The sequence below is a fragment of the Metarhizium robertsii genome (assembly GCF_000187425.2).
Source record: "Metarhizium robertsii ARSEF 23 chromosome Unknown MAA_Scf_1, whole genome shotgun sequence".
NCBI classification, from domain to species: Eukaryota; Fungi; Ascomycota; class Sordariomycetes; order Hypocreales; family Clavicipitaceae; genus Metarhizium; species Metarhizium robertsii.
This window is the reverse complement of record NW_011942149.1, coordinates 1,093,260-1,112,182: the sequence shown is the minus strand read 5'-3', so window position 1 is coordinate 1,112,182 and position 18,923 is coordinate 1,093,260. Positions and strand designations below refer to the sequence as shown.

The 18,923-nt window shown below is 52.3% G+C and overlaps 4 protein-coding genes across 4 annotated transcripts; 3 read left to right on the top strand and 1 right to left on the bottom strand.

Moving 5' to 3' along the window:
- Window positions 1-850: 850 nt before the first annotated feature.
- Window positions 851-1,234, top strand: MAA_08825 (uncharacterized protein; the record flags this gene model as incomplete). Its single annotated transcript, XM_007826823.1, has 1 exon — window positions 851-1,234. One exon carries the CDS (start codon window positions 851-853, stop codon window positions 1,232-1,234), a length of 384 nt encoding a protein of 127 aa, XP_007825014.1.
- An 875-nt stretch (window positions 1,235-2,109) lies between these two features.
- On the bottom strand, window positions 2,110-3,552 carry MAA_08826 (Basic-leucine zipper (bZIP) transcription factor; the record flags this gene model as incomplete). Its single annotated transcript, XM_007826824.1, has 2 exons — window positions 2,110-2,654; window positions 3,252-3,552. 2 exons carry the CDS (start codon window positions 3,550-3,552, stop codon window positions 2,110-2,112), a joined length of 846 nt encoding a protein of 281 aa, XP_007825015.1.
- A 10,135-nt stretch (window positions 3,553-13,687) lies between these two features.
- On the top strand, window positions 13,688-16,462 carry MAA_08827 (DENN domain-containing protein; the record flags this gene model as incomplete). Its single annotated transcript, XM_007826825.1, has 2 exons — window positions 13,688-14,077; window positions 14,156-16,462. 2 exons carry the CDS (start codon window positions 13,688-13,690, stop codon window positions 16,460-16,462), a joined length of 2,697 nt encoding a protein of 898 aa, XP_007825016.1.
- A 1,119-nt stretch (window positions 16,463-17,581) lies between these two features.
- On the top strand, window positions 17,582-18,862 carry MAA_08828 (zinc finger domain-containing protein; the record flags this gene model as incomplete). The annotated part of the gene is made up of 1 exon (XM_007826826.1): window positions 17,582-18,862. The coding sequence occupies one exon, from the start codon at window positions 17,582-17,584 to the stop codon at window positions 18,860-18,862; it is 1,281 nt and encodes a 426-aa protein (XP_007825017.1).
- Between the last annotated feature and the right edge of the window lie 61 nt (window positions 18,863-18,923).

Sequence of the window (18,923 nt, the reverse complement as noted above, 5' to 3'; positions counted from 1 at the left end):
ACGGCCGCATATTGACATGGCCAATGCGTCGTCGATGCAAAAGGGCAGCCAGCTTGTTTGTTCTCGTGGTCGGCAATAACGCCCCCCTTTCGCGGTATATCCGGTGAAACGACCCTGCCAAAGCACTTGCGCATTGGGCCGCCGATTAGGTACCTAGGTACTTAGTTACGCAAAATCGGCATCGACATGCCGTCGTGCTACCCAAAGGCTTCTTGTCCCTCCCCCCTTCTTCCGTGCTGCATAACGTCCCACGCGGCGGGCGACAAGCCTCACTGGGCGCCGGCTCAGCAGCCAAGACGGGAACAAGCCATCTGCCAACATTGAACCCAGCTATGCATGTACTACCGCGAATCTCTTGTACTACGGAGTGGACCCCCTTGGATTCACGCAGCTAAGTAGTCAGGGCTAAAAGGTCCTGTGGCTCAGAAACCCCGTCAATGTCAAAATCAAAACATATACCATCAAAGTAGCTGATACTGATACCCAGCAGCAAGCTTAAGCGGAGCAGTCGCTGAAGGGGAGGTGACCAAGGTCAGCCGTTCACCGGGAGCCGAGTGGAGCCTATCCCCCAACCTCACCTTCATTTCACCTCCATGTCATTACGCAAAAATTCACCAGACACCGTCAACACCAGAACAGCCTGGCAGCCCTTGCAATTCCATCCAGACAAATCACCGCCGCCGGGGTCTCAAAGTCTCACACCACCGCGCTCGTTCCAGCAGCAAGGGACAAAGCTCTGCTCAAGCAATTTCCTCACAGCCCTGGCCCCTCACCCTCACCCTCACCTTTACCAAACAGGCTCAACCTCACATCATCAACAAACCACACATCGGCATCACACCGCAGGAACATGCTCCTATTCTCACGCCTCGCGCCCAGAATCAGAAATCTCCCCCTCGCCCAAGCCATGTCCGCAGCCAACACCACCGGCCCCTCGCCCACCTTCTACTCCTCGTCCTCGTCGCCAGAAACGCCGTCCGCTCCATCACCAAACCCCAATGGCCGCGCGCTTCCCGCCCCCGGAGACTCCGCGACAACCCTCGACGTCTCCGGGGACGGCACGACCGTCAAGCTAGACCACCTGGGCCCTCTTGTCGTCAACGTCGACGGCACCGTGTCCCGCATCTCGAACTGGTCCGAGATGGCCGAGGTGGAGAGGCAGAACACCCTAAGGGTGCTGGGGAGACGGAACAAGCAGCGGCTGGAGGCGTTGAGGAAGGCTGACAAGGAGTGAACTAGACTTGTAACATCACATGCTTGGATAGATAGACGGGGGGAAGAGGGGGGGGTTATACATGGTTTCATTCGCTTCTTATAACCTTCTGTTATACTTGCAGGCTTGTTTTTTGCCTCGCTTTATATATATGCCCCAAACCTTGAAGAAACATATAAAGCGAGGGGAAAATAAGCCTACAAGTATCAAAGACGGTTATAAAATGCGAAATAAAATGCTAGATACAAGGCTAGCTTTGCTTACTAGATGCTATAATTTACGAGCATCTCACTTCAGACAAGTAGCCCCGCGTAAGCCCAAAGCTTACATGAGAGTAATTAAAACAACATGGACAATGCCATGATTCCGGAATGACCAGCTCCATGCACGGGGTCAGCGCATCCGACACGGCAGGGACAAGACCAGGCGGCGAATTAAAACGGCAGTCGAGAAGTGATATGAAACCAGACTCAACATGATTGACACAATCAATAACCACTCTCGACCTCTCTCCCCATATCCCCACTCCTCCGGAACACAGAGCCAGGGTTCCCCGCCGTCCTGAAAATACATCATCGGATAAACAGGCAGTGAGACCTGTGGCCATTCACACGACCGTAAACGTTCAACGGATTCAATTCATATCTAGCCAGCCATTTCTATATTCTCCATCGTATATAGATCATCCGCATATATCAGGACGGACGTCTCGCTTGTCCAAAACAGTAGCAAAGCCGCCACCCAGAATTCCTTTACAGAGCCGTAAAGTTGATAAAACGCCAGAACCCAACAGGAAAAAACGCCACCTGACGCGGTCGTTGCATCTATACGCGCGCCAATACAAGTCATCACATTATCATCCACTTTGACAACTAGGAAAATGCCTCTACTCTACGTCACCGCTCTTCCTTGATGGCTTCTGTGGTAGATGACTCGGCACTCTTGGACTTTTCGCTGGCATGCTTGGTGAACTCCTTCCATAAAGCAGTAATGTCGTCGCTGCCCTCGTTCTTCTCGACCAGGAGGTTCTTGAGCCACTTGTTCTCGGTTTCCAGCTGGGCAACCTTGTTCTCCAGGGCGGTGACCTTCTCGGTCATCTCCTTGGCGGACTTTTCGAGAGCCTGCTCTCGCTGCTTCTTCTTGATTCGGAAGCGGGCGCTGGCGGCAGTGTTTCGCCGCCGCTTGTCCTCCTCGGCAGCGACGCGAGAGGCGTCCTCAAAGTTCATCTGCTGGGGAGCGGGAGTAGGAGCGGAGACCATGGCGTCCGGCTTTCGCTTATCGCCAGCTCGTGCATTGCCCTGGCGGAATTGTGGCTGCTGATGAGGAATCTGAACCTGGTGGTTGGGCTGGAGGGGCTGGAATCCCTGCGCCGAGTCGGGGAAGGCATTCATCTGTGGGGCGGCAGCATAGGCGCTGTTGAACTCGGTAAAGTTGAAGTCACCTGTTGGAGGCAATTGCGGTCAGCGCAGATTCACGTAACATGTCAAGGCATGTCTTTGTGCGTGGTTTAAATGGCAAGAGCAAAGTCCAGGCCATGGCCATCTCGGGGGAAGACAGCGGCAGTCCTTAACAGGCAGGCTGACCTGCAGTGAGGTCGCAGTCTGTGACGATAGCCGTTGGTGTGGATGCCAACCGGATGACGGACCATGTGCGCGCGGACAATCACGAGGAATTGCGCCATCGCTGGCCATTTGTCATCGAGAGAGGCCCCGCAGAATGGCCCCCCACATCTACCACATGAACCACCCCAGAGTCCACGCCAGCAGGGCTGGGGGAGCAGCGTCGTGCAGAACGGCGGCCAAGGGGTGGTTGCGAGGGCGTGGGGGGATTGCAGAAGAAACAAGACGTGCATATTGTGTGATTTGTGCATTGGAAAAGCCATTGTGCTTCCTCCGCCTTGTCCCAGTCACCCCGCCTTGAGATCGATCGAGAAAGGCTGCACGAGCAGTCGTCTCAAAAGCGCACGGCCAGGCCGACACGGAAGTCGGGGAAACAAAAAAAAACGACTTGAAATTCAAAATGAGAAAAATTTACTCACCGGACATAAAGTCTAAATTAGGCATATCATTTATGGTGGTCTGGGCGGGGGTAACGTCGCCGGACGTGGTCGAACCATGTCGTGTGGCATCTTCGACATCCACCTTGACAGGCTGGGCCTGGAAGTCGGTGTTTTGGCCAGAGTCGAAATCGAAAAACTGCGTATTGGTGAAGAGAGCAAGGTCATCTTCCATGTTGAAAGCGTCCTCGGCAGGGCCCGTAGTGTCCTGGGGACTGATAGTGTTGAGGTCGCGAAGGTATTGCGACACGTTGGGCGCGTGCCTCCCGTTGTATGTCGACATTATGGCGTGATCCTTTGGTAAGACGAGTCACCAATGTTTTGTTTTTTGTTTGCAGGGCCGGTGAAACCAAATATAAAGCGGAGGGTAGCGCGAGGGAAATGCAAATAGCTGGTTTGGATGTCGTGGCCGAAGAAGCGTTCTTTTCCGCTGCGCAGTCCGACTCGACAGGTGGCAAATGAACGGTCAGCCGGAGGTGGTGAAGCCGGTGGTGAAGGAGCGTTCCCAAGCCGGCGATTGAGGCAAAAGTCGGAATCTCGCGCGGAGAGAGTCGAATCGTCAATCGTCAATGTACGCTGATGCCGTGCCGTGTTTTGCAACGACAAGAGCAGGACTCGTGGTGATGGTGGGTGCAAGTTTGACGGGGAACTGCCGCAGCGGGCGGATTATGAGTCGTGCGAGATTTGTCGTGTGGTCGCGGGCGGCCAGCCTGAGCCAGGCCGAGGGGCAGCCGAAGCATCTCCGCACGCAGCGACTTCATCTCTCGTCTGGTTACTCCGGACTTCACCCACTTCAAGCACTCGTCGCTGCTGGCTGTGGGACGCACCAATGGCTGATTAGCAATCATGTAAACCAGAGGCCCCATATGCCCCATCAAAGGGCCCACGTGCCACCAATCAGCACGGCGCTTTGCACCCATGGTTCAGCCATGCGCACCAAAACGCCCGCGCCTCCAGACCTTATCTTTGCAAATTTCTATTACTCGGCCAAATGTCTTGTTCCGACCAAGACACCTGTCGCGGTAGCATTCAATGTTAGCGCCAGAGCCGACCCATTATGGAGCCACCCACTATACGGAGCAATTCGGGCTCGCTGCACGCCTGTGGTATGACGCCCTAGATCCAACATCAATCCGTCCGTCTGACTGACCGTTGACGTCTAATCGACCCAGGCCGTTTTTTCTCGCTCTCCTGGCATCACGGCTGTAGCAAAGCGAAGTCACAGTAGCAAAAATACCCCAAAATATCAATCCAATGGATCCATTGCAGCATCGACTCCTCGCGACACCCGCCAAAGACAGGCTCCCGGGATCTTGACAACTCTCGCAGGAATTGTTCCATGTCCAGCTCTGTCATGATTGGCTACGCGCCCAGACTGGACCCTGCATTGTCGAAGAACATCGTGAGCTGCCCCGCAAGCCGAATGGTGTGATACAGACATGCACACGTGAAGGCCGGAACCCCAATAATGCCCTGCAGAGATGGCGACAGATGAGACAAGTACCAGAAAAAGAAAACGAAACCATGACAGCTGCGACGATAGCCGCCCATGGCAACTTAAAAAACAAGGCACAGCCAGGCGTATGTATTACTTGGGGATCTCCTGACGCGATATGCGCGGCCGTCTTACATTGCCACCTTGGGCAACGGGCAGGCTCGGGTTGCCTAATGGGTTCAATTCCTCCAGAAGCAGCTGAAGTTGCGGCGTCTTGGAGCTAACTCCTTTTTTGTCGTTTGAAATTAATTATGACCTGCGTTAAGTGTGTGTGGCCTCGCCTCTGCAGAGTTTGCCGCAACATGGTAATTGGTCCTTGGCACAAGCTTCAACCTCACCCAGATGACCATGCACCGATATTAACTGTGCCGTGACTGGCTCGATTGTCTAATGTCTTTTGTGTAGTAGCATGTAGTGTATTGCATCATTCGTAAGTTTGATTCTAAACTATTCTGGGCTTGAGCATGTCTTATTATCATCATGATAGGGGTTGCAGCGCCGGCAGCAATTGAACAGTGTCTTCTCCTATTCCAACAGAAACGCCGACGCTTCTCTGGTTGATCTAGTAAGAAGAGCAATGTTCAGGTAATTTCAGCCGAAGAAACAAGACGGACTGATTTCCTCGATGCCTGAAATGAGACGGGACAACCCCCATGATCATCTGTTCTCGGCAATGTGGGTGGCGCGTCCTCCTCCCCTATGGCGTGATCGTTGCTTATTTCGAAATTTCAAAATGTCAGCGCAGACTTTGCCGCCAGCGCATCTTATCAACGCCTTGCCCGGCATCCATTTCCCCTCTTGCCTCGAAAAAGTGCTATTGCTCAACTCTCGGCCGTTCTTGAATACAAACAACCAAGTGAATCACACCCTCTGGATATTAAACAGCCGGTACCGCGTGGGGGTAAATGATGACTCTCACGAAGCGGCCGTCAAACAGGTAAGAAATTCAATGGCACAATTTCAGGCATGTGTGCGGGGTTTTTACTCATGCCTAGCTTTGGTCAGCCGGCAAGCCTCACCAGAATTCTAATCGTGATGCCTTGGACCGGGAGGTTTGCCTTTCATTCCGCCTACTCATATTCGGTTTATCTCAAGTAATCTCACGTTTCCATTGTGTCCTTTACACATGTCATGATTCTATTCCCTTCCTTTACTCTCCCTTTGCATGATTCATTATGCTCGCCTCATGAGTTTCCTATAATCGCTACTAGCGTCCTGCTGTTCCTCGTTTCCATATCAACGCCGGATCCAATCCGCGTCTCGTAACCAGTATGGCTTTTCTCCGTCTTCGGTATTTCTGTTCATTAAACCCGTCAGGGACCACTACACCGCGGAAACGTTTTCTCAGCAGCGCAACGTATGCACCGGCGGTACGCAACGTCTATCAATCTCGCAACACTCGCTCTATGTCGGGCCACGTACGCCCGGGAAACCAAGTTACCAAGCAAGTGTGCTCCAGTGAAGAGCAGGACACGTATCTGCCAAGTGTCGTCAGCGCCGCAACTCAAAGAGACATGGTATCAGAACAAGCGACGATATTCCGCAACATGTCAGTGGGGATACTCCAAGTGCCAGTGCCGGGTAGGCCCAATTCTCTGGTGGCAGATTGACAAGTGCGTTCCATGCAGCACAAGATGTCGTCGTAGATGGCCTGAATATCAAGCATGAATAGCAGACGCCTGCGGGACTTGTGGTAAGCGATACTTGTTACGCCGTGCGCCGCCTCATCTACCAATCCATCTGCCAGGGCAGGGGATGCACGCCCCTTGTTGACATGACAGGCGCGTAGGTTTCTTTGAGAAACAAGATCAAATATGTTGGGCATTAATCAGGTCTGGTCGGTGTAAACAAAAGCCATTGTAATAAGGTCAGTATCAAGTTCCCTGCTGGAAGGGCAGTCAGATAGATAGACGACGCGAGTTGCAAAGGCATCCAAGCCCGTTGCCGACCCCTAGGCCATAGTTTCGTATAATCGAATAGAGACCCTCCTTTATATAATGCCCTTGCTGCTCTGCGCGAAGAGGGCAACAACTCCGCTACCAAGACGACAGCATCCAAAGCACCCAGATGGCCAACAAATAGAATGCTCCCCGACGCGGTGCCGGGAACTACCATCGGACTTGACTTATAGTGGAAAATCCAGCCTACAAGGATGCCAGTATCATAGAGATGTAGTTCCGCGCAGCAGCGGCGTGGATGATTGTCTTCGCGCCGCAGATACACACGTCACCGTCTCCCATAACAGCCACGCTCGTCGCCCCGACTGATCAACCATCTTTGATAAAATGGTGCATGCAGCAGACTCGCTCACACAGCAGCACAGTCACAACCAGACTCCGCAGCAAATTTCCTCTATCCAGCTCGGGTCTTCTCTCCCAGCATGGAAACTGGTCGTGACTGGCCGACCACATTCTTCGCGTGGCCTTGAAGCTGCAAGACGACGACGATAGCATCAATACCCTCCGTGGGGATACATTATACGATCAAGGATGAAGGAGGCTATATCACTCTGGATTGGGCGGGACGCGTCACCAACAGATACTAGACTTGGCCATCTCGACTGGTTGACTTCAAACGCTGGCCATTATTAGTCTATACGCGCAGGGGACGAACGGCACTCAAGCAGCCAGGCATCCTTCCTTGCAGGAAAAGACAATGACAAGCACGATGTGTTATACGCAGGGCGTGCAAGAAATCATCTGTAGCTTGCTAGATAGGTGGCTCAAGGCATAATCCTAGAGCCTGTCGGCCGGGACTCTGGCGCTCTCGCTGTTCAAAAGCGCGACACACAAGGCAACAAATACCCTATAAGAATATATCAAGAACACAATCCCAAGTCAGTGGCCTTGGGAGTTTTGTGATTGTGTGTCATGTCATGGTACATACACACTGCTTGTATTATGTCGTCGTCTTGCCGCCCGGTGCTCGGACACGGTAGCCGCGGCATCGTTGCCCTGTTTTCGCGCACTTGTTCAAATGGGCAGACAAAGATCACATCGTTCCCTGTGAGCCATGTACAGTCAGCATCTAGATCTGTGTGATGCCACCAAGGTGATAACTTCTCTACGATTCCAACAGCCGTCTGTCCCCGTTCCCAGTCACGGGAAGAGGCGTTGTCTCAAGCAGTCTGGTTGCCCAGGACTCGATAACACGCCTATTGCGTGGACGGATCAGGCACTTGCCACGGATGGAATATGAAGTGCACAAGTAATATCTGCCAAATATATTGAACATGCGAATTAGAAAAAAGATGGGATGCAGCGGTGCACAGTGAATGAAGATAACTCGGTCTCACATCATCATCAGACGTGGCGGATGCAAATGATGTTGACAAACCGGGCCAAGGGCGACAATACAGCCAGCACTGCAGGACTGAAACATTGAAGCTTTGCCACGCCATACTGACCCCTCAGCCGCCATTACGCCATTTGCGAGGACAGCTCAAGTTGTTTCATCGTATCCTTTGCCGTGTCTAAATATATTTCTCACCATTTCGTCATTGTCCGGGACTACCCTGTACCACTTGTCGAATTCCAAATCCCAGTTGACGGGCTGGTAGCAATCCGAGAATCATCAAACGACATGCCCGACCCCCGAAATAGCCATACATATCAAAATTACATCCTGCAGAAGTTCATGTTTGCCTGTCATATTGTGGAACGGTACACAGCATATGACCCTTGCTGGTGACCCAAAATCGCATAATATCAGACCGAATTGTGTAAATAGTCTAATGGGGCAACCAACGAGTGGCCTCGCCTTGTTATGACCAACTCTCCGTACATGCGACCAACACGCGCCAGCATAAAAAGCTAGAGTCCTGTGGAAAGGGTTGTATGCATTTTTTGAGGTGTGTATGCCCCTTTATGGGCCGCGAGCACCCAACAAGAGTCTGAAGAAGACGGCGCCAGATGAGATGCCTCTTGCCTGCCGCAGCAATCGTACTCCGTACCAAAGTCAAGAAACAGCAGAGCGGTGCGTTGAAGGATTCTCACCAACTTCGGGTACCTACCGAGTAGCTAGGCCAGGTCCCATAACTTGGCATGTAGGGAGCAGTACGGAGTACCAATGTTTCTGTTCCATGTAACCATTCCCTGGAGCCTGGAGACAGGGCACGACTCACGACTGGCGCAAACGATGGGCGTCAAAATGATCCACCGACCCGCTGTTGATCTTTTTTCTTTTGCTTGTCTGGGGTGGGTGTTGGTATTCGCTGCATCATCGACGCTTATGGGGACACAAGGGAAGCAGTACTCTATGTATATGACAGGTAATACGCGCACAGGCTCAGGGTGAACATTCACATCATGCGTTATTTCGCCTTGTCATAAATCAGACGTGTACCCATATTACAGGACCATGGCTCCGTAATGGCCCCAATGCTCCCAGAGCTGTCGAACACTCACAGAAGGGCAATGTAGAGACGACAGGTGGGAATTGTGTCCAATGTACGTACTGAGTATGTAAGACAGTGGAGGCGGGGATCGATGCATGTTTCAAAATTATGCGGATTCTCCTGAGTTGTCGGGTTTGATTGCCGGAGTCGTATTAGGCGCATGGTATCTCTAAAATAAGACAACAAGAGAACCCGAGATGGGTGTCAAATGGTGCTGAGTTTGGCTTGTCATGCAGGTCGAAGGAAACGACAACACGTCATCAGTTTCTCTCGTACGGGGGAGGGGAGTATATACACTCGAGCAGACTGCAAATGCTAGGCAAACTGTAATATCAGTCTCAAGTTCAATCCAAGCAGCGACAACTCGAAGCGGTGGTAACGTCGGGTTCTGGTTTCTAGACGAGAGAGGAGGGCGCGACATTGAGAACTGCCGCATCGTACTCTGTAGACCGTCCTATTTTCGTTGATTGAGTTGGAATGACTGCGCATTGTTACTGGGCAAAATCGGGACAGCTGATCTGTCAAGTTGGTTGCTCAATGGCCACACCCATGTACACATTGTAAAATGAATGATTAGCGAAACCAACCGAGACTTGAATGGAAGTGCGTCGGGCCGCACCCCAAATTTAGATCACAAGTCAAATATTCCATCAGCCGTCATATTTCCACCGGGCGAATCCGTCCGTGTTGCCTCTGAAAGCAATTGAAATGAACAGGATGCGAAAGCAGGGCCAACGGGGTTCTAGTTGCGAGTTGGGGGCTCTGTACGTCTGCTGCTTCTCTGCTGGGGTGCTTCAGGATCCGGGAACGGGTTGGAAGCATGCGAAGAACGAAGAAATAGTTCAAGATTCGGTTGCCATCTGAGCCAAGGGCATTTCTTGTTGATGGTAAGTTGGAGAAACAGAGCAGTTCCTTCAGAGCTGTGTCAAACCGTTGAAACGTACGGAGTACGGAGTAGTCTGGTCGACAAAACTGGGAAAACGTACCAGGTTCTGCCTGAGCAAGGTTTCCAGGTGCTCTTTTGATCCCGGTCACCAAACCATATTACCCAAAACGCTTTAATATCTTCGCGCCTAATCGCGTCTGTAAGCTTTCACTCGAACTGAAACTGCAACTGCAACTGCAACTTGCCCTGGTCCGATTTTCTACACCGGCTATGTATGACCCCAACAACACGGTGCGGACGGGGTTATGGCATGAGATCATTTGAATCAATCAACTGAGGACCAGTCACAGGGCAAGTTACCCTCAGGAGCATATGCGGAGAGTCTTGAGCAGAGAGGCTAGCTATAGTTTGTGGACATGAGTATTCGACCACCCGGCGGCGTTGAATTACTCCAATGAAGTTGAACACCTATGCCTCTCCATCGTAGAAAGAACTCGTTAATGATGATAGAGCTGACTAAAGAGGATGAAGCGGGGATACGACCGATCAGCGAAAAAACAAGTTATGGGTTGGGTTTCCTGGGCTGTGGATGAGTCGGGCGTGATTGCACAGGGCTGCTCGGCTCGGCTTCTATTGTATCCGGCCTTGTATTCTCCGAAGCAAGTTATCGCCAAAACAAGTGATCTGCGCGGTGCCTTCATGTCCGTAGGTGCCGGGTGCTCCAAGGGCATTATATTTGCGCATTCACTACCTGCAGCAGCGTGGGGGTTTCAATCAATGCACAGGTGCAATAGATGTTTGCCGAGTACTCCGTACCGGAATATTCTTAGATCGGAAACGCACGAGTCTGTACGGAATAGAGAAACTGCGAGCCAAAGCCATCACCACAAACATGGGCTCGTATGGCTTCTGTGCTGAAGCGTCTTCGGAGGCAAGCCGCAACTTGGCACTTGTCAATGCCAAGCGCATCATCTGAGGTTTTTTGTCCAGCCCAGGCCTTTACTCAATGGTTGCCGTCTTGCCGTTCGGTCAGGGAGATTCAAAGAAGTAGTCAGATAAGCTTCCATCGCGTCCCACCGCACTGGAGTTCGGTGCGATATGCGAAGCGACGCCAGAATGATACCAGATGACCCAGCGTCATCGCCCGTGCACGGTGATTCGAAGTAGCGTCTATTATGAGATGATGGAAAGAAGCTTTCAGCGTCTAACCTCTTTTTTGAAGCGGACTACACAACAGTGCAGCGAATGCACGAGTTATGCCTTCCATGAATTGAACGTGGCTTCATCAGGGGCAGACGCCGTGATCCTCGAACGACGCGCGTAACATCTACTGACCTTACGCAAAATTGGGGTAAAACTGGCGAATATCTTTGATCCGGCATCTTTCACCTCCCACCAAGGCCTGCTTCCAATTTTCCGGGGTCCAACCTTGGTGAAGTAGTACTACCGCAATGGAGGACCGGCCAGGGGACTCCACACAACGCGAAAAGTACTAGTTTGTATTGTAGTGAGAATCACGGACGGTCCCAGCGACGAAACAATGCGCTAGTAGTATGTATTCAACAGTGGTGGGTGGAGGCTGAAAGAATCGACAATCCACGACCACCATGTACTACTGTAGAAGAGCACCTGGCTGTGCCGGGCACTCTTGGCTGCCTTCCTAGGTACCTAGGCAGGTACAAGTAGTATTAAATGAAGCGCTGTGACGTTTTTATGGCATTAACGGCGGGCGTCTTTGACTAGGTTGGCGTTTGTGGGAATTAATACAAGCCAGTGTGATGGTAATATGTGACTGGTAGCCAAGCGGGTGATGAGACCTAGCAATAAAAGCATTAGAGCCTCGGCATGTTGACTTCTTCTTTGCAGACAAACAAAATGTACCAGCAATTTTGCCAGTGAGCCCAACGGACGACGTGATTGGCATATTGCCCTCTGCCCAAGCTTACGAAGCAGGCGTTTGGACCCCCTTGCATTAACGTCCGCACCTTAGCCTTAGTGCTGGTTGTAGGAAAGATTTTTTAATTGTTGTTTCTTTGGGCCCTAGATGCTGCAGCATGTTCTTTTCCTCGGCCCCCCTTTGTTTGTGGTGTATGTACTCCGTCGACTGACTGACTAGCATTGCTTTTGTCGGCGCAGCCCAACAGGTTGCACGAGGATGAATGGTGTGGGCTGAAATGTTGAAGCCCCCTGGGCATCTTTTTTTCCTGGCTGGCTGGCTGGGTTTTGAGGTCCTGTCTCCCTTCTCTCAGTCCTGGTGCCAGCAGAGACAATTTCCCTGGCCGGGACAACACGGTAATCTATTGGCGGTCATGGTGGTCGCAATTGCCCGCGCCTGGGGGCCCCTGCGCATGCTCACGGGTCGGCGCAGAACTCGTCCCACCGTTCATCAGGCCCATCGACAACGAGGGAGAATTTAGGTGCAATACGAGGTGTCGAGCTGGTTGGCATTACGCTGAATGGAGAGAGAAGGTCGACGATGCGATAACTGCCGTTTGAGGTGGGGATGTTGGTGCTCAAAGTTTCAATAATTTCACAAGTAACTTTGGTGTATGCAGAGCAGAGCCCCCGAGTATTGCAGGACAAGAAACAGTCTAAAGTTGGAAGGCGCGGCCTGGCAGTTCTGGTTTGTCTGGCTCCTGCCCCCCCCCGTCCGGGCCTGGCCATGTGCAGTCAGCCCAGGTGCCTGGGCCATGCCGAGAATCTGAAACGGCGTACCGAGGACTTTGCCTTGTTGAAGACGGGCCGCACCAGGACGGGTACCAAGGTACTTCAAATCCTGCTGGGGACAACGGTTATGCTGGCCCGGATTGGCCCCTCGAACGGACAGAGTGGTGGTGGACTTTGCATTCTCCAACGCCAAAACGCCTCAACTCTCCAAGTGGCGTTCCTCCTTCCCACTTTCCCCTGACGGGATCCCCATGCAACCCTGCTCGACCCTGCTCGCCTTTGATCGACCTCGACGACTCACGACGCATTACACGACGCACCGCCGACATGGCTCACCCGAACTGTGGGCTCTTCAAGTGCGGCATCCTTGTCTCTCCCATGCAGCCTCGAGCTCTGTGCTCAATTGCTGCGTCCGCCATGTCCGGCCATTTCAAATCTTGCTCGCTCCCCTCCTTTTGGCCGTGGGTAAAGACCCAGGTCCAAGTGCTCTCTTGTCTCCGTATCGTACAAACGGCCCTGCGATTGTGGGTTCCCGTCCAGTCTTTGGAGGAAGAGCTCACCTGTTTGGATCGGCTGTGAAGCTCCCATGTCCTGGATGCCCCCCAAATCTTAGACAGGCTCGTCCCCAGTCTCTCCTCTAGTTTCTACACTCTCCGTGTCTCGCCAGTCCCGGTTGTCCGTCTGCTTCACCCTCATCGGCTCTGAAAGAGTCCTCGGAGACCTCTTTCCGACCCAGGCTGTTCTTTGTTCGTTCTTCATTCTCCTTCCTTGCTCATTTTTCTTTTCTTCGCGGGTTGACCTCCACCGAGTCCAACAATCGACAAAATTTTACCAATATCATTCATTCCCCGTCGAATGGCTAGTTGCACGCTTCTGATCCTTTCGCCACGTTGAGTGCAAAAGACATTTCAATAGGGGCGTCGATTACGACACGAGCATTCCATCACGACAACCCTTGATACGAATTGCCCGTTATGGCTCCGTCGTTGAATAACCATTCTTCTTTTACCCGCCCTCGCACTGGCGACCGTGATGGCCGGCCCAGCACGCGCGACCAGGCCGGCGCCGATATGCTTATTCCCAGTCGGACTTCGTCACTGCACTCTCGTATCACGCAGCCAATTCCATCGACTTTGAACGTGAAGCCTCAACAGCGAACACCAAAGACTCTTACTCATGCCTATATGGTGTGCGGCGTCGGCCGCGAACCGTCGCAATGGGTGAAGGCGCCGGCTCCCGCTCAGGGCAAGATTGGCCATATGAAGGGTGCTGTTGGTCAATTTTGGCTCCCTGAGATTCTCGGCAGCAGCCCTCGTCTGGAGCAAGATAATGAGATTGCTCGCGCTCTCCATTCCGCTATGAGGGTCAGTATTGAAAGGAAAAAAAAAAGAACCCCATAATTATGTGGTCAAGAGTAAGAAACATCTGACACGATTATCTAGGCTTGCTTTCCGCACGATGTTGAGATTTGCACTGGCAGGAGCCAACCCCACTGCGTTCACCACGCTTTTGTGCTCCAGCAAGACTCTTCTCACACCTTGTACGGCATCTGCCTCCGAGTTTGGTCTCGAGCCGACGAAAAGAGGGCTGAGACCATCCGGGACCTGCGCAAGAGGACCGAGTCTGACTTTTACGACAACCCAGACGAGACTTACTGGATCCCTTACTGCCTGTCCTTCCTATCCCGCTACCCCCTTTATAACCTCCTGGGCGACTATCTGCGAGGCATGTGGATTCACTGGAATAAGGCTACCAACTTGTTCCACGCCGAGGAAGTCTCGCGTATTCTGAGCTTCCCGGCTCCTAGGCTGAACGACTTGGTCCGCATTGACATGAAGGACTATGCTCTCTGCTACCAATTCCCTTCCTCCCCTACTGGGTTCCAGAATTTTTCCATGTGGCCGCTTTTCAACTGCTTGTCCATCCCCAACATTGTTGGTGTTATTGAGGCAGCCATTTCTCCGACTCGACGAATCATCTTTGTGAGCCACTATGCCGCCATGCTCACAATTGCCGCCGAAACAGTGCGGTACTGCGTCCGAGTTTACGAATGGAGCGGTCTTTACGTCCCGGTTGTACACGCCCGCCACGCACAGGAGCTTGTTCAAGAGCCCGGTCCTTATATCTTGGGTGTGACTGCCGAGTGTCGATCTCTCTTCACTGCCCCTACTGACGCTTTGGTTGTTGACCTGGACCGCAACTTTGTTCTCACATCTAGTCCACCTACTGCGCTTACTCCTGGTCAGCGCAACAAATTTGTTACTCGCCTGACTCAGGCCCTCAACGGTGACGTCACCCCCGCTGGCGTTCCCCATCATCTTCGATCAGCGTATGGCGGCGGCAAGCTGGTCCCTGCTGGTCAGATCATTGTTATGCGCGGAGAAGTTGAGTCTATCCAGGACCCTGAGTGGTGGAACCAGGATGCGATTATGGCTGTTATGGACCATGTCTGCGAGAAGACGGGCCGCAATACAGGTATCAAGGCCGTATTCGGCGGCTCTGTGAAGAAGCCTCTCATGACCAAAGTTTCAATGAGACATCTCAATGAAATTGTTCGAGAGCGAAATCAGTATTCTCGTGACGCTCTCGAAGCCTGGCAAGATTTCATCAATCTCAAGGGCCGCATGGACACAGAGCTCAGCAAGGTCAACAAGAGAAACAACTATCTTGTCGAGGAGCTCGAGAGCTGGAAACAGCAATTCCTCAAATTCCAGGCCTTCGCTGAACAGCTTACCAAGGAGACACAGGATCTCAAAGTCAAGATTGAGACACACAAGAGAGAGAACCGCCGACTTACTGGTCTCATTGACCAACAGAAGGATGATAATGCTCGCATGTCTGTACGTCTTACCGGCACTGAGAAGCAGCGTGATGATGCTCTCATGGCTCTAGTTCTCCAGCAGGAGATGGCCGAGGATCTTGAGCGCGAGAGACAGAGGAACAAGAAGGAGCTTGCCCAGCTCAGCCATACCAATTCTACTCTCTTGCGACAACGTGACGAAGCTCGCCGTGTGGTGATGCATCTGCAGAGTTTGATTGGTGGCCAGAGCCACCACATGGAACATCTCATTCATTCTCTCACTAAGCCTGACGAGCTGGTTGCCGAGGTTGAGGCAGGCTATGAGAGTGATGAGCGGGGGAGCTCGGATGGCGCGTCTGGCGACGATAATACGAGCCAACTGAAATCTCCACGCAGCAAGCGACTCTCTGCGGCTAGCTTTGCTGACGTTGCCGACCGTCACCTCAAAGACAAGACTGATGCTATAGCCCATATTGTGCGCAACATTGCTGACCAGTGCCAGGCCGCTGTGGAGAGCCTGCAGCTGGCCCACGATGCTGAGTACCGATCAAGCCGACGTCACAGCGGCCTGTCCAATACTCAGAGTGAGGACGGCCATGACGACCGCTCTGTTGCCACCTCAGATAATGGCGAAGAGAGACGCCTCCAGCCTGGACGCACGTCCAGCATCCCTCCTACTCCGGATCTGATCCCCAACCGCAGCAGCACTGCCATGTCCTTTGCTTCGGCTACTACTACACCTGAGCGATCTAGCCAGCAGTATAATTTGAAGGACGAGATCCCCACAAAGATTGTCGAGGACGACGAGGAGGACTACGAGGAGAACCGCAGTGAGGGCGGCGGCGGCGCCACCAATGAGAACGGCGTTGTAGCCAAACACACTGAGTCGCTCTTGCATCGCCCATCTGGTGCCAGAATCAGCGCTCTTGGGGCCAGTGGCACTCGGTGAGAAACAGTAGAGCGACCTGCTTGAGGAATGATATGACGAAGGGGGTGGTTATTAGTGCCCAACAAGAACCTGGCTCCTCGGGATTAATGGGAGCAACGAAGCCGACGACAGGCAGACGACAGGCAAACTTCTGTCAATGCTGATTACTTACGAGGTTGCTAACCGCAATTTTTTTAACTTATCTGGACGACTGTTGACATGGTGATTCACTTATATCCGATTGCGTATTGCTGCACTTTTTTTATTTATTTTATTTTATTTTTTTATACTTTTGTATCTTCATTTCATATTGACGACACTACAGTCGGGATATTGGTCACTCCGTCTTGACCTATTTTTGGGATTTTCTTTCTTGGATGGAGGCTGTAAAAACTTTTGGTCTTTCCTTGGCGTTTTCTCCCTCGCAATGCCTGAATTTTCCCTAGTTTGCAGTCTGACCTATTTGTATTTATCTTCTCTATAGCCAGAGGCACTTGGGTTTTCCAAGACAAACGCATATTTGGCTCAATAGGCAGTGTTGAGTTGTGCCAGGTATGATGACGTTAGCCTCTCAGCGAGACGCCAAACAATTTATGACAAATTTTTGAATGAAGCCATAGTGGTGAAGTGGCCATGTTAGTTACAGCCGAGATCGGCTCGATGGCGAGGTGAGGCAATGCAAGATTCAGCTGAGACATTGGGGGGCCATGCGTGACGTGAATTGCTCGGCGGGCTTACTTTTTTTGTTAGATGCGCTCGCGTTGTATTACCTAAAATTTTAAATAATGTATAATTTAATATATTTATTCATTTTAAAATATATAAAAATATATTTACTTACTTAACAACTAGGTCCTAGGTAGGGCGTGAGTGCACCTAGCAAAAAGTGTAAGCCCACCGAGCAATTCACTGCGTGACGTCCCGCGACCCAACATTTGAGTGTCAAGCCACCGAAATCCGCAAGCAGTCCACAATTTCCCTCCTCTTGACAGGGGGTCGTTGTGGCCCCATGAAGCGACAGGACTAAAAAAAAAAAAGCCGAAGGAGAAGCAGAGCCCCGAGGCGGAAAGTGACATCGCAGCGATCACCGAAGCTGGCAAAATCTTCATCTCCTCCTTCATACCTACAACGCCTACAAGCATGGCGGACCCTCTTCTCACATCCCTCTGCTCAATATGCCACGTCTCGACCCCAAAATACAAATGCCCCCGGTGCAACATTCAAACCTGTTCCCTGCCGTGCGCCAAAAAACACAAAGCCTGGTCCGAGTGCAGCGGCCGACGCGACCCGACAACCTATGTCCCACGTTCGAAGTTGCGCACCGCCGCCGGCGTCGACCATGACTACAACTTTCTCCATGCCATTGAGGTGTCTGTCGAGCGCTCCGAGAAGATGCTCGTTGAGGAAAAAGGCCTCGTGCAGCAGGCGGAGCTGCGGCCGTTGACGATCCAACAAGTTCGATGGAAGATGGGGCGTGATGGGAGGAAGAGAAAAGTGCTGGTGACGAGAGTTTTGCGGGAGGCCAAGGGGAGGACATTCGAAAAGGGGCTTGCGCAGAGACTAAAGAGACTGAACGTGCAGATTGTTTGTGCGCCGCTGGGAATGGCCAGGCAGAGGGAGAATTCCACCAAGCTGAACCGGAGGACGGGGAGGATTAACTGGCAGGTTGAGTGGCTGGTGGTCGGGGGAGAGAAGGAGACTGCAAGGTCATTGAGCAAGGTCATGGATGACGTTCCGCTCTTTCAAGCATACCCGGCGATGCTGGAAGAAAAGGTTCGTGCAGAGACGGGATCGCGGAAGCAAGAAAGGCATATGCGGGCCTGGGAGGTGCAGAGCTGGGCTGATTCGAGGTGGAATCTTGGCTTGGACTGTATGCAGGATCCTGTGGATGGGAAATGGACGTTATTTTCTGGGGGACGCGTCGAGGACTGGCCTGCAGAGAAGGAGAAGGCCCAACGACAGCAATTTCAGTTTTTCCTCGCGGGACCTCTCGCAAGGTCTGATATGCCTGCACAAGTTACGGCGCTGGAGGCTGGGGACTGCCTCCGCGATATTCTGGCCAATACCCGGGTCTTGGAGTTTCCTACCATCTACGTCCTCAAGCGTGGAGACACACTTCCTCCGAGATTTGTCCTAGGACCAAAGGACTCGATTCCCCCGCAGACGCAAAGGACAAAACGCAAGGATGGGCCATCAAACACACAATTTCAGGCATCATCGAAGCGTAGGAAACAGGGTAGAATGGACCGCGAAGAAGGGGAAGTGGGCACTGATGAGGATGGAGAAGACGGCCTGGATGAAGAGACTGAGTCTAAGGGAGTCGGTTTGGAGGCTGGTGAGGTTGTAGCTGAGCAGAGCTTGGGAGAGGAGGATGACGACGATGACACGAGCAGCTCTGGGTCGGATAGTGAGTCCGACTGATGTTCATGATACCCAAGATATGTGGGCTGTAGACTAGGTCGGCGCATCGCATCGCGGGCTA